The following is a 15,308-nucleotide window of genomic DNA, read 5'->3' as shown; positions in this document are numbered from 1 at the left end:
CACACCACTAGGACCTGGTGGTAGGTCTAGGTAGAAATATCTACCTAGAGGAAAAAGTGAGGGCTGCTGGATACAGGAACCACATTCCTGGTTCTGGCTGCCTGGGCTGTAAGCTGATATTTGTCACAATAAATATAGTAGACTACTTAATGGTTCCATTAACAGGCATTTGACATGTAATTAATATCCCTGGGCAGCTTTTTAAGTAATAGAGGTAATCAAGATTTTTTTAAAGAGGGAAGAAGTCTGTCTTATGCAAATACTTAGTTTTGGGTTCTTAAGTGTGTGTTGGTGGCTTATTTGTTTGTTTCTGTGCTACTACTCAGGATCTGGGTGCTTAGTTTCTTCCCTCAAGGCTGGTGCTCTAATACTTGAGCCACAGCTCCAGTTTTGGCTTTTTGCTGGTTAACTGGACATACAAATCCCATAGACATTCCTGCCTAGGCTGGCTCTGAACCTTAAATCCTCAGATCTCAGTCTCCTGAGTAGCCAGGATCGCCGATGTGAGCCACCAGTGCCTGGATAAGGTGTTGGTTCTACATGGTTTGAGAGTCAGTGAACAGAGGACCCAATGCCCCTGCATATTCACCAGGGAAGCACTCTGCTACCTTTTTGCTGAGTTAAAAGTTCACTGGTAATAATGAGGCCAAAAGTGCTAGAAAGCAGTGATGTAACTAGCCACAGCCATTTGTAGAGAATCTCTGTACTAAGAAATATAACTTCCTGGCCGGGAGGTTAGCCTAGTGGTTAAAGTGCTTGCCTAGCATGCATGAAGACCCGGGTTCGATTCCTCGGTACCACATACATAGAAAAAAGCCGGAGTGGTGCTGAGGCTCAAGTGGTAGAGCTCTAGCCTTGAGAAAACCCAAGGACAGTGCTCAGGCCCTGAGCTCAAGCCCAGGACTGGCACAAAAAAAAAAAAAGAAATATAACTTCCTTCTGAATGAATCATATACAGAGCAACTGATTTCCTTGTTGTTGATTAACCACTGTGAATGAAAAGGTTGTTGCAATGGAATGTTCACTGCTACCATGTGGCATTGAAGTTATCCAGGTCTGCTCTAGGAAATATTACTTAGTAAGAGACACTACTGGCATTTCAATTCTCTATCCCTCTCCTGGCTTTCCTAAAAATATCACCACAATGTACCTTAGGCGTTCTATATTAGCTTTTTAGTTTCATTTTGGAAAATACCAAGCCTACCATCAAAACTCATATAAAATGTCCTCATTTATTTAAACTCTGGGAATCATGGAACAAGACTCTGAAAATCAACTTTGTCTCATCTTCTTGCTCTTCTGCTTTTGACTCATTTCTCTACTCAATACCTCCAGACATAGAGAAAGCTAATACATAAAAGCAACTAAAGAAAACAATGTATTAGGATTACCAATGATTTTTAAATCATTTATCATTCTTTTGTTTTTTCCCTTTATTCTAACAAAATTCTACATATTTAATCTCTCTGAAAATAAGGCATTTTCCTTAAAAATAACCAGTTTCTCTACCTTCTTGTATCTGTATTATGGCTATCTTCAAGCTATCCCTTTCGAAACTAGGGGTTTAACTGAGAGGTATAATACATGCTTAGAATGTAGTAGGCCCTGGATTGAATTAACAGCACTAAAGAGGAAAAGAAAAACAACTATAGCTTTCCCAAATATCTGGCTCTCAGTATCTCCTTGCTATGGTTGTGATTTCCTGCAAAAAAAAAAAATCACCTCTACCATATTTCCAACTCTCCTTTTGCCATAGTGGAGTGAATTCTACAGTCTTGTTAAGAGCCCCACAGGTGACTGAAAAGAGAAAAGTGAAGAATGCCCTATTGCATTCTGGGAGGAACCATCACTTCACATCACTGTCAGCCCTGGAGTCACTGACCCACAAGGCAGTTTGCTACGGTTGTCTCTTCTCCTGGTTTGGCCTGGTGTTTGAGAAGGCACTTGGAGGAACCTTTAGAAGAAAATGGTACCTTGCTATAGATGGTACTTAGTTGTGAGATGATTTGCACAGTAATTGGGCTTTGTGCCTGTCAATCTCCCACTGCTCCACACAGAAGCCAATAATCAATTTTATCCTGCAAATCAGAAACAGGAACTGAACAGGCTTCAAACCAGACCTCTGAAACAGGATGGGTACATTCTTGTTGTCACCACAGAGGAACTGACCTGGAGCAGCAAACTTACAAAAGACCAACAGTGGCAAGAAGCAGAGGTGAGACAAGACCCTGCTCTGCACTAACAGGTTTCACCTACAGGTGGAGCTAGGTCTAATGACCAATTAGGGAGTGTCAAGCTGACCAAGATGACCAAGCTGAGCTAAGAAACCTGCATCCCAGGAGCCAGGAAGCAAGGCCAGGGACCATCTGCAGCTGACTCTGTAACAGAAGAAAGAAATGGGAGCGCTAAAAGTAAATCTATTTTTGTGCTTTGGAGTTTCCTTTTTAGGTTTGGTTCTTTCCTGATTGCTAGTAAAGCTCTTTTAGGAAAACCATACTTTTGCTTCAATTGACCAGAAAGTCAAGAAAGCAAGAGGAAGTACAGTGCTCTGGGTTGGTAATCGGCTTGCCACATCTGCCCCTGTGATGTGCCAGAACAAGTGAAAAGCTCAGAGAATCAATCACTGAGAGTTTTTTTAACCCCTTCCTGACCAGTGAGCTGCTTTTTTTCTTGTTATTTTGGTTTAGTTTGTTTTAATCTATATCTCTTCTTTCAATCAATTTTATTGTTTCTCTTGAGAAGTTAGAGTAGCTAAAAGACAGAAAGAAGCTAGGAGGGCAGTTCAAGGCAGCGGGGGAAAACACTACTCTGTTGACTAGCAAGATTTCACCCATGGTGAAATAGGAAAAATGAATAATAAATGCAGAATTTCTCCATACTTTTACTGTATGTAAATAACCTTTGTAGCAAAGCTGTGTGCCACCTAATTTTGTATGTGTGAGTTTCATAGACTTTCTTTCTCGGGTTGCCTCAAACTGCATTCCTCAGATCTCAGCCTCCTGAGTAGCCCATGTAATTTTTTTGTAACAAACATATCTTTTCTTTTATGCACTCACAATAGATAAGCTGATTATTGACTTTTCTGTTTCTCTATTTATAATTTCCTTAGTTGGAAAATGTAAACGTTTGGCAAACACATATAAGTCCTCTTGATTTTTTTTTTAACTGGTGCGTGGAAACTACCATTTAGAAAACAAACTTTGTTCTCTCCTTCAAGGCTTATAATAATATATACAAAAGTTTCACTGGATTTGAAAACAGAAACACAGAAGTAGTCTGGAAGACTTGATAACTACTGAGGTGTGTTTTATTTTACCAAACCAAGTTAGAAGTCCTAAAGAGCTCTGCTGGAAACAAAAGTAACCAAAACTCAGAAGGGTTAGGAGCCACTGTGACAAAACACATAAATGAGCCCTCAACAAGCTCAAGGTAAGTGAAAACACAATATGAATGAAAATAGAAAAGCTAAGTTCTTAAAATTCAACTAACATGTGTTTCCTTCCGGTTTGCCGCTATAACTACAGGGTGAAAGGCTGAGCAAGAGATTGAAATCTGCAGTGAGCCAGGCTAGAAGGAAGTCCCAACAGATGTGATGGCTAGTGGCAGGGAAAAGGGAAGTAGGCAGCTAACCCCATCTAGTCTCTTCAAGAGGCAGGCAGGTGGCCTTAAGCCCAAACAAGGTGCCAGAAAGTCAAGGACCATAAAGAGGTTTGGAGGAAAAGAAGGAAGAGAGGAAAATATTCTTTTGAGTCCTGTTACTATCTCTTTTTGAAGCTTCTGCCCCTGCCCTTGGCCACACCCACCACCACTAATTTAAGTTGATGTTTCCCCTACATCTGACCTGTCAAAAGTTACTACTAAGCAAAAGTCATTGGTCCAACAGTGTTAGTTGTATTCAATGTCCCTGCTTGAGGTTTCAGGAATATAATACTTCTGAATGGGTTCCATATACTGAGTTAACAAAGTGTCTTGTAAGCTATTCCCAGAATCTATCACCTGTCATACTGTTTGTAAGGAAAAATGTACTTCTAGTTTTAACCAGCAATTTTAAATCATTTAACTTGAATGAATGCATAGAATGATGTTTGCACGTTTTCCATAAGTAAAATGAGGGGATAGTAAGGCCTATTCCGGCTATTTCCAGAGACTGGGTGTTCAGTCAAACTTTTTTTTTTCCTTTGAAATCTGGCCAGGTGGTGTCTGAGCAGCATGTGGTACTGGCATCTCTCATCTCTTGATGTTTGCAGAATCTCACTGCTGCCATGCAGGGGGTGGAAAGGAGTACTGTTATCTGTTGGCATCCAAGTTAGGGAATCTTGTGTATGTAGATGGATCTCTATAAAAGCATTAACAGAGCATTCATTTTTTATCTCTTACAATGAGACTGACAAGCATAGTCAATGAATAAATTAGAATACACTTATATAATAATTGTGTCGGTGAAAAAGCCTTTAACTACAATGGATTGGGGAGAAGGGTAGTACTGGAGACTGAACTTGGGCCTTGAGTGTGCTGGAAGGACTCCATCACGAGTCATGCCTCCAGCCCCTTTTCTTTTGCACTGGTCACTTTCAAGGTAGGGTTTGGCCTGGGCTGTGATCCTCCTTCATGTGTGTTCCCCTGTGGATAAGTTCCCTGGGGTGACAGGCCAGGGACACTGTGATTCCCCACCCCCACCCCCCACCACGCATAACTGGGTTAATAGTCATTGATTGAGATGGGAGTCTTGCATACTTTTTGTTTTTAATTCCCAGGCTGGCCTCACGGAATGACCCACTGATTTCTAGCTCTTCAAGTAGCTGGGATTACAGATTTAAGCCACAGTACCCAGCTAAAATCTATTCTTTAGAAAGACAAATAGCTGGGCTGTTTTAAAAGTAAACAGTTGGGTGTGGTTTTATATGCTTATAATCTCAGCTACTTAAGAGTTAAGGACCTTGGTTGAAGGCATATGAATCCCTACCTGAAAAATAAAATAAAACCAGCTAAGGGTGTCTCTGAAGGAACTCTTTTCTTTTCTTTTCTTTTCTTTTTTTTTTTGCCAGTCCTGGGGCTTGAACTCAGGGCCTGAGCACTGTCCTTGGGCTTTCTCAAGGCTAGAGCTCTACCACTTGAGCCACCACTTCCAGCTTTTTTCTAAGTATGTGGTACGGAGGAACTGAACCTGGGTCTTCACTCATGCTAGGCAAGCACTCTACCACTAGGCCAAACTCCCAGCAGAAGGAGTTCTAAAGATACCAGGACACCCAGATAGGAAAAAACTATAAAAAAAATATTTAGCATCATTAAATTATACTTTCCATGAAATTGAGCTACTTGAGCATTTCCTTTGAAGTGCAAGGTCTGGTTGCTTCTTCCTTGCTTCCTGTCTTTAGGAGTTACCTTTTGTAATGTGATTACCCCTGAATCTACAGAAGCTCAAGGCTTCTATGTGATCCTCACACAGGCACCATGACAGACAAGCACAGAGTTCAACCTCTCTACCAACCCTGAGTTCCTCAGGGACAGAGACAGGCTTTATAGCAGCAATTCATGAACCGCTATGAAGTGAGATGATTCATTTGTCATAATAATAATAACAAAGTGATAAAGCATAGAACTTAAGAGCTGGAAGGAATCAACTAGTTGAAGATTCTACTCTTCTGAGATTTTAAATGGCTCCCTCCAAATCAGAGAAGAACTAAGACCAGACCTTGAATCTCCTGTTCTGATGTTCTGGCCTGGTTCTCCAAGTTGCTATGCCTTTGCAAATTCACAGGATTCCCAGGTCTCTTAGGAATTTAGTTCAATTCTTCTCCATTCCCATCTTTGGCTAACACTCTAGGCAGATTCCCCACTGGAGGAGACGAAGAGCCTTAATTCAGAGAAGAACTGGGATGAAGACTCATGTCCACCTGGAGAGGCAGAATTCTGCCCATCTCATTCAAGTGACTCAACTTTCTCAAGGGCAGGTAGTAAGTGTGGGGGAAAGCCCAGCAATGGGCTAGGGGCCAGTATTTTGGTACAACTGGCAAGCTAAAAACTTCTTTTTTTCATTGTTTAAATGGATGAAGGAAAATCAAAAGAATAATACTCTGTGAATTCTATGACATTCATATTACAGTGTACAGCTTTTTTGAGATACGGCCACAAAAATTTGTTTAGGTATTGTTGCTGATGTCTCTCATAGAAGAACTCTGTAGTTGTGAAAGAGACTCAAAGACTAGAAAATTTCCAATGTTTACTATCTGGGTCAGGTTCGGGTGGCTTACACCTAAAGTCCTAGTAACTCAGGGGACTGAGATCTGATGATTCTGGTTCCAAGCTAGCTTGGCAGGGAAGCCCATGAGATTCTTATCTCCAATTAACCAGTAACAAGCCAGAAGTGGAGCTGTGGCTTAGTGTACAAACCAGCCTTGAGTGAAAAAGTTAAAAGTCAATACCCAGACTTGAGTTCAAGCCTTAGTACCAGTGGGCACCCACGCACAGACAGACAGACAGACAGACACACACACACACACACACACTCTCTCTCTCTCTCTCTCTCTCTCTCTCTCTCTCTCTCTCTCTCTCTCTTTCTCTTCTTGCTGGAAGAAGAGCGGCAAGGGAAACTATTTTCAAGGGAAAATAGTTGTATTGTCAGGAGAACTCAGCACCTTCAGTTTCGGAAAACAGGCTTTGAGCAAAAGTGACGCCACCCTTATTCTGTCACATCTTCGCGCTGCATGAGAGCTTGCAGGATTCATGTCCTCCAGGTGAGCAAGGGTTAAATGTGGGTTTGGTCATGTTGAAACAATTGGGGGGGGGGAAACAGTGCTGGCCCCCTCACAAGGGATTCCCAGAGGAATACCTTCCCTATTATTTCTCACTGCACCCTGAAGATTTTTAATGAAACCCCTTTTGTACAACTTATATATGCTAACTTTAAAAAGGAGAGAAAAGAGGTCTTTCCTAACTTTCCAGTCTATGATCACCAAATGAGAGGCATCTCTTGATTCTACAATTAAATAAGCTACCTAACTGGAGGTAGCCGGCCCATGCTGGAATCCTGTATTGCCTGGTTATCACTTATGAACTAGGGCTGGTAATACTTTTCTCACCTAAAAAGCTAAGTAGAACTCTATTCCCAGGCCTGTTTGGAGAACAAATTAGATCCAAATCAAATATCAGCTCTTGCTAACCTTCTGCCCTCCCTTTCTTTCCCAGAGACAGTATTTGGAAAGCAACAGAAGAGAGTCTTGTAGCAAAGTTGTTGTTTTACCATCTTTTTTCAAACTAGCTTAAAATTTAAGATGTTTTTCTATAGCTCTAGAGTCATTTTTTAAAGGGCCCAATCTATTAATGCGATAAAAATAGGCTCAAAAAACTTAGCCAAATATTTTTATTTCCTATCTTTCAATTCTTTGAAGCTTCTTCCAAATTATAATCCAAAAATAAGAATGCTATAATTTTTAGAAAAGTTATGGTTATATTTATGTAATTTTTATAGCAAGCTTCCAAAGAATCAAGCTGCAATATACTCATGTTCAGTTATGAAGACCAAGACTGTTAAAAAAAAAAATACCCAAACCAGAAAATCCTCGTTTATTTAGTCTGGCTTCCCTACATGAAGTTCTTGTTCTTAAAATATTCAGCTTTGGCTGAATTCCAAAACCAACATAAGCATACTTCAGGTGTTTTGAACAGGCTGTAGAAAAATCAGAACTGAAAATAAGATTGCAATATAAAACCTTGCTTGTGATCATAAATGTAGGAAGCTTATTGCTTTGAAATCCTCAAACCAGGTTTCCCACCCACAATTATAAAAATAAATGTCTGTCTTCTCCACACTGGATTATAGGGTGCTAACAGTTAATTTCAGTAACATGTTATCAGTTAACATTTGCTAACAGACAGCTAATTGCTTCAGTCACTGGAACAACCAAACACTTCATAAGGATCTGAAATAGGTTGAGAAAGATACTTTTCAAGGATTATACTAATAATCACCTTATTTAAGCTAATCTTAGTCATTAACATAGCATATCAACAGTTTAAACGATTGTAAACGTTTCAGACCACCTCTACATGGCAGTAGTAGTAGTAGTAGTAATAGAAGACGACATTTTTCTCCAGATCCCAACACAGTCACACTCATTTAGTGTTAAGTCACAATATAGTTAGTTGGGAAAGCTATCACTTGAAACTTCAAGTGGGTACGAGGCGGAAATTCAAGCCACTGACACTTGAGGGTAAAATGAGTTGTGAACAATCAGAACATGTCATGCAAATTCATCTAGACTCTGCCTGCAGCTGGCTGGCTGGCACAAGTCGTCGCTTCTGTACCCCGAGAACGACAGAGAGGAAAGGGTCACAGGTGTTTGGCCCCAAGTGAAGTTAACTATTTCGGGGGGGGGGGGAGGGAGGTGGCAAGAAACCTCATACAGCTGAACAGCTCCTCAAAACAATGTCCTCCTAAAGCTCAGCAAGGCAGGCCTATGCACCAATCCCCATTGCCTCTCGCAGGAGCACACATTCTCTCCCAGGAGCACTGGGTGCCAGGAGTCCACAGGCAGCTGGGCCCTGTTGCACCCCAAGGTAAGATGAGAGGCAACCAAGTTGAAAAGGCTAGAAAGAGACCCCCCCCCCCAAATAAAAACTTGCACACACTCACCTGCATTGTAAAAACGATCCAGCACCGTGGTCTCCCCGAAGTCCAGTTTACCAAAATGTAGGGGCTCCAGGGTGGCGCCCACCGCCTCGCACGCTTCCCGCAGGCTCTGCAGGGCCTCGCTCTCCGCCCCGGCCAGCTGCCCCTGGCCGGCCTCGTTGATCACGTACGCCACCGTGGTCCTCCGGCCACCCCCGCTGCTGCTCGCGTTGCCCCGGCCCCGAGCGGCGCTGCTCCCGGGGGCGGCGGCCGGACAGCCGGCGGTGCCCGGAGCGGCGGCGGCGCTCTCCACATTCCAGAAGCTGCCCGGTGGCGGCGGCGGTGGCAGCGGGCTCGGCTCCCCCGGGGCCGTCGCGGTCGCCGCCGTCGCCGCCGCTCCTCCCCTCCGGCAGCTGCCGCCTTCGAGGAAGGTGCCGAAGCCCGAGGAGGCGAAGGGTGGCAAGGAGATAGTGATGCCCTCGCCAGCCTCGGTGCCCATCTCTACCAGCCGGGCTGCAGCGGCGCCGGCGTCCCCGACCCAGCCGCCCCGTCTGACGAGCCACAGCTCGGGGCTGCTCCGCGCCCGCCGGGCTAGGCGACTCCCATCGCGCGCCGCGCCCTCGGCCGCCCCGCGCCGCCGCCTCCTCTCCGGCGCTCGGTCCCCCGGGCCCGCGCCGCTGCCTGGCGGCGGCGGCTCGCCCCTCCTCGGCGCCTCCGTGGCCGCGGCAGGGTGTAGAGTAGTCGGGGCGGGGAGGCCGGGCTGAGCGGGAAGGGACAGCGCTTCCTTTTCTTGGCGGCGGGACAGATCGGCGGGTAAACCTGCCCCTCGGTGCGGCTCAAGGGCGCCGCGCTGGGGGTGCCGTGCGCCCTGGCAGCCGGCGCGCGCGCGGGGCTCCTTCCGTCCCGGGCGCCGGGAGAGGCGGCAGAGGGCGCCCTCGGAGTGCGGAGCCACCTGGCGAGCACCTTACCGGGCGGCGGGACGGCTCCACGGGGCGGCGTCCCGGAACCTCGGCGGCGACCGCGGCTCCAGCCCAACCCATCCACCTCCGTCCTCGGTGGCGGCTCCCGTTCCCCCTCCGCCCCGCGTGGCCTGGCTTTTCTCTTCCGATCACCGTGGCCGCCGCGTCGTCTGCACGCTCGGTGCACGCAGCCGATCGTCCTCCCTGCCACCCGCCCCTGGCCGCCCACTCGTGGCGGCACCGAGAGCCAGGGCCCGCCCCCGGGGAGGGCGTTGCTGGGAAGCCCAAGCCCAGGCAGAACCCACCACGCCGGGAGCCGGCACCTCGGAGCGAGCGCCCGCTGCGCACCGCCAGGCGCCCCACCTGGGGAGACCTGGAGTCCCCCAAGAACTCTCGCGTGCGCGTGAGACAGGACGGCGCAAACGTGGACTCGAACGTGGCCCCGACTCAGCCCCGAGGCGTGTGCACAGCTCCCCGCGATCTCGACGCCCCAACCCCACCCTCCCGACCCGGCTCTTCCCTTGCAGCCCACGTGGAACGAGGCTGGAGGGTTCCAGGCTGCAGGGTTGCAAATAGCACCCTGCAGCTGGGGCCTAATCTGGAGGGTGGCTTATAAATGACAGTGACGCTAAATTTAGAGCTAGTGAGCTAAATTTACCGGGACAGATGCTTTTCGTATTAAAATTTCCAATAGCTGGTAGTGTTATCGCGAACAAGTAATTGATTAACTCCAACTACAGTGTTTCTCATTGATGATCTTAAAATCCTACACACACACACACACACACACACACACACACACACACACACACAGTGTCATGAGCTAAAGCTTGAAGATGAGTGGAAAATTATCATCCACAAATGAAGAAGGAAAATTAAGTGACTTTCTATTCTTTTAAAAGGAGCCATGAGAGTGGGGAGGAGGACTTGGATTGTTGAGCATCAGTCAAGAAAGTACCCACTTAGAATAAGATCAGATGTGTACATTTCCAAAGAACTCTGGAATGCTAATACATCAATATGAGGAAAGCCAGCTCACATTGGAAAAATAAGTAACAGTAATAGGATTAATGAGTCCAAAGGAAAGGCCAGAGAAACACGTGGTTTACGTTCCAAGCTGTTGTACTAGGTGGTAATAATCGTTTCCTCCAATCGTTTGTGACTTTCCTCCAAACAGGTAAGGCCTGGAAGATTAATCTGCCTCTCAAGCTGCTTACTAAAACAGTCACTAAGGCTAAGTTCATATCCTAGTAAATGCCAGTTGAGAATGGGTATTGAATACCCATTCATATGCTGTTTCACTGGATAGCTCGTCTGCCATCTTGACAGAGGAGGAGTCCAGAGGAAACAAGGCTACCCAAAGTCAACTCGGGATAAAATTGGATCCATTCCCCACACCATGTACCGGGAAAAAGTCCAGATGGTTAAGAGGCTTACTGTAAAAAATGAGAGTATTGAGTACTTAATAAATATATGGGCATATTTTTCAACCTAGGAAGGAAAATAACATTTCAGAACTAGGAATAAAAAAAAAGAAGATAAACTTTCTTTAACCTTTTTTATTTTAAGTGCTAAAGTTTGAACTTAGGGACTTATGTATGATGAGAAGATATTCTCCACTTGAACCAAGTTTTTAGCCCTTAATAAACTTGATAATATAAGAACAAAATAGGGGGCTGGGAGCATGGTCTGGTGATAAAGTGCTTGCCTAACATTCACTAAGCCCTCAATACCACATACACAGAAAAAGCCACAAGTGGTGTGTGGTGGTAGAGCACTGTCCTTGAGAAAGCCCAAGGACAGTGGCCAGGCCCTGAGTTCAAGCCCCAGCACCAGCAAAAAAAAATTTTAATCTAAAAAATAAATTAAAAAAAATAAAAAAAGAATTTAGAAAGTCTTTCCACAGCAAATGCACCACAAGGAAACCGGACAAACAACCATAAAATGTCATAGTATGCCAATTCATAAATATGAGAATACCAGGAGTTCTTTCCTTTATGAAGAGATACTCAGTCTTATTCATAGTAAGTACAAATTAAAATTATACTGGTCTGCCACTTTTTTACAATGTTGACAAATATCCTGATGTTAGAGAATACTTTATTTGTGAAACTAGGGGTAAATAAAATAAGCACTGTCATTTCTTGCAAAATAAATGTGATTAGATGAAAAAAACAATTGTAGGCCTTGCATTGGTGCCCCATGCCCATAGTTCTAGCTAGTCAGGGGGTTTAGATCTGAGGATTATGATTCAAAGCTAGTCTGGGGGCAGAAAAAGTCTGTGAGATCCTTATGTCCAATAAAGTACTCAGAAAAGGCTGAAAGTGGCACTGTGGCTCAGGTGGTAGAGCACTAACCTTTAGCACAGAGAGGCTCAGGAACAGTACCCAGACTCTGACTTCAAGCCCCAGAACTGGCAAAACACACACACACAACAACAACAACAAGCAAAAAACATAGAGGGAACTATGTTAATATCTACCAAAATTTTATCTACATTTACTCCTTACCCACCTCAAAAACATTATCTCAAAAATATATTGGCAAAAAATGTACTGGCAAACCTATAAACACATTTTTTTCAAGGTTATTAATTTCAGTGCTAGTTACAGTAACAGGAACTTTAAAAGCCACAAAAGTGTTCCATCAGGGACTAGTATAACAAAGAGTAATGTACCCACTAAATGGAATATTACGTGGCTAAAGGGATGGTGTTAATTTCCCTCTCCTCCAGTTTTCTAGAAGAATTTCAAAACACCACATAGGAGACCCTTCTGCTGAACACTGTTCTCTTCACGTGTTTAGGACAAAACCTACTAAGTTCAGATCAGAACAACTTCTAGGCAAAGAATAAGCTTACGTAATTGTCAAATGAGCAATTCCTAGGGATAAGAGAACCCCCAGACTTCCATCTCCCATAGCCACAGTAGCCATCTTGTGAAAGCTACCCAGAAAAGCTATGCTTTAAAGCAGAGCTAGTTAGATTCTTCATAAAGGTGATTGTAAAATGTGGCCTAGATGAAACTAAAAACAAAGTTCACCTATGTTAGCAGCTTGCTAGAAAGAAATGAATTCCTTTAAGGAAATGGAACAAAATAGAGTATCCCATAAAGGAAAACACATGTCTAGCATCCTACCAAAAGTCTGACAAAAAAAAATGACTCTTGATGTGGAAAAAATTTAGCCAACCATACCCTCCCAGAATTGATGGAGATGATACAATTAGCCAGGACATTAAACCATTAGATATGCACACATACTTCAGGATGCAGAAAAACATATGAACGTATGGAGGAGAGAAACAGAGGGTATAATAAAAACAAAATAGAACAATGTAAAAAAATAGAGTCTAAAATTAGAGTTTAATTGGGTAGGCCTGACAGCAGAGTACACACTCCAAAATACATAGTGACACTGAAGTAATAGAAATGGCACATACATACATCTATACCTAACTTATCCCTAAGGGGGCCTAAGTCAGGCGACTCACTAAGAGGATTCACAGTACCCAACTGTGGTCATAGCTATGGCTGTGACTTATTTCAGTGGAAGAAAACAAAACAGAACCATCAAAGGAAAGGCACAGAGAGAAAAGTCCAGCACCAAGCACAAGGTTCTAGGAAGCCTCCCCCAGGGGAGTCATTCCAGACACAATTAGTTCCCCCAGCAGTGAGCTGAGTCAACACATGTGAGATGCTGTCTACCAGGAAAGCTCATGGGGGACTTAGGACCTAGGGATTTTGTAGAAACCCCAGACTTCCAGAAGAACAGATGATCCCTGCTGTTTATACAGTTTAGGCATGTCCAGATACTCAGGAGAAGATAGAAGCTCTCCAAAATCAGCCTTGAAAGCTGACGTTTCTAAGCGTAACTCTTTCTTCAGTATTACCAAATCATACATTGTCAATGTGTGCAGTCTATTATGTGTCATTTTGACCTTACAAAAGTCATTTTAATTTAAAAAGCGAATGAATCGATAATAAATATAACAATGTGGATAAACAAAAGTATACTGTACAAAAGTATACTGTGTACATTTGAATGACTCCAAGAGTATGAAATGCAGAAAAGGAAAATTCAATCCACATTGACAGAAAGCATTCCAGTAGTAATCTGTGTACCAGGACAAGCATAGTGAATTTGTAACACAGTAGAAGTGTTATATGAGAGTTGTACAGTAGCTACACCAGTGTAACACACAATTAAGGTTTGCATATCATTTTTCTGAAATTCATCAAAATATGCAATTAAAGCTTATATTTTTGTAGTATGTAAGTAATACTGCAATACAATTGATTAGAATACTATTAAAATGGTCACTCACAAGGAAAATAGGAAATTGGGGAAAGAAGACATGAATAAAATGTACTTTGTATTTTGTGATTTGGGGACCACAAAATACTTTTACATAATGACAAATTAATGATGAGAAAAGCGAATCTCCAAATAAAAAATAACATGAACTGAAACATCCAGTTGGCCTGGTGGATAAGGGTCCCTACACCTAATTGAAACATAGTAAACTTATATTTAAACTAAAGAATCATTGAAATCTAAATCTAACAGATTTAGAATACTTGATATCAGTCAACTGTCAAGATAAAAGGAAAGAACTGTACATTTACATTATTTTCCATACCTCAATTCTTAACCTGTGGTAGTCGCAAGGGCCAAAGAAAAATAGATGAGAATGATGGCATGGAATTCATGCAAAAGCAGGGTAGGGTAGGGAACCCCCTTGAGACTATTTATAATCATAAATCTCAGTGATGATAATTTTCTCTGCTTAATACCCTAACTCCTCATGCAAATGTACTAGAAGTCCATTGAACCGGAAGAACCATTTAAATCTCTAAAGTCATCAATGATTATCCAAGATTTGCATTTTCTGAACACTGGTTAATCGAATTTAGGAAGCTTGGATTATGAAAACATGAGAAACAAAGTAGACGTTGAACATTGTTGCCACTATACTGGTCCAGAAAGGGTGAATAAAAATGGAATCTAGAAGCCTACAGAAGAGAGGCTTCAAAAGGACTTCAGAGATAGCAAACAGGCAAAGGACTTCAAAGAACAAAGAAAACTGGCAGATTTGAACCTTGTCTAATAGTGAAGGCTCTGACTTCACAAAGGGAGGGAGAGAATGATGACCAACCTTTTCTTAACTAGAAGAATGATCTCTGAACATGTGCTTTTCTTAACTCCAAATTTGGGGATTTTTTTCTATTAAACCCAATTCTTAAAAGTTTTTAAAGAGATAAAATATTCTATAATGAATCAGGGAGATTTATTTTTTCTACTTTATTTTATTTCAGAGACAGTCTTACTATGTTACCCAGGTTAGCTTAAGAATTCCTGCACTTAGGCCTGGAGTTTGGCCTAATGGTAGAGTGCTTGCCTAGTCTTCATGAAAACTGGGGTTCGATTCCTCGGTACCACATACATGGGTGGGGGGGAGGGGGAAAGCTGGAAGTGGTGCTGTGGCTCAAGTGGTAGTGCTCTAGCCTTGAGAAAGCCCAAGGACAGTGCTCAGGCCCTGAGTTCAAGTCAGGGCTGGCAAAAAAAAGAATTCCTGCACTCAAGATGCGCTTTTGCCTCATTCCCATAGGTAGTACCTGGGACTCTTAGAAATGTACCACTGAATCTGCTTAATAAAAACATGTATTTTTTTGTGGGTCATGGGGCTTGAACTCTGGGCCTGGGCATTGTCTCAGCTCTTCAGCTCAAGGTTACTACTCTAC

General features: G+C 43.3%; 1 protein-coding gene across 1 annotated transcript in view; it reads right to left on the bottom strand.

The window, feature by feature from the left end:
• The window catches only part of Map3k5 (mitogen-activated protein kinase kinase kinase 5), a 188,618-nt gene extending 179,233 nt beyond the window's left edge, over positions 1-9,385 (bottom strand). Inside the window, exon 1 of the mRNA XM_090338059.1 lies at positions 8,633-9,385. Coding sequence (XP_090194185.1) covers positions 8,633-9,107 — 475 coding nt within the window. The 5' untranslated portion in view covers positions 9,108-9,385. The remainder of the gene's footprint in view (positions 1-8,632) is intronic.
• Between the last annotated feature and the right edge of the window lie 5,923 nt (positions 9,386-15,308).

The sequence above is a fragment of the Megascapheus bottae genome, chromosome 8, assembly GCF_031878675.1.
Source record: "Megascapheus bottae isolate mThoBot1 chromosome 8, mThoBot2.hap1, whole genome shotgun sequence".
Taxonomy (NCBI): domain Eukaryota; kingdom Metazoa; phylum Chordata; class Mammalia; order Rodentia; family Geomyidae; genus Megascapheus; species Megascapheus bottae.
Note: the sequence above shows the minus strand (reverse complement) of the source record. Positions and strands in the feature narration are given on the sequence as shown.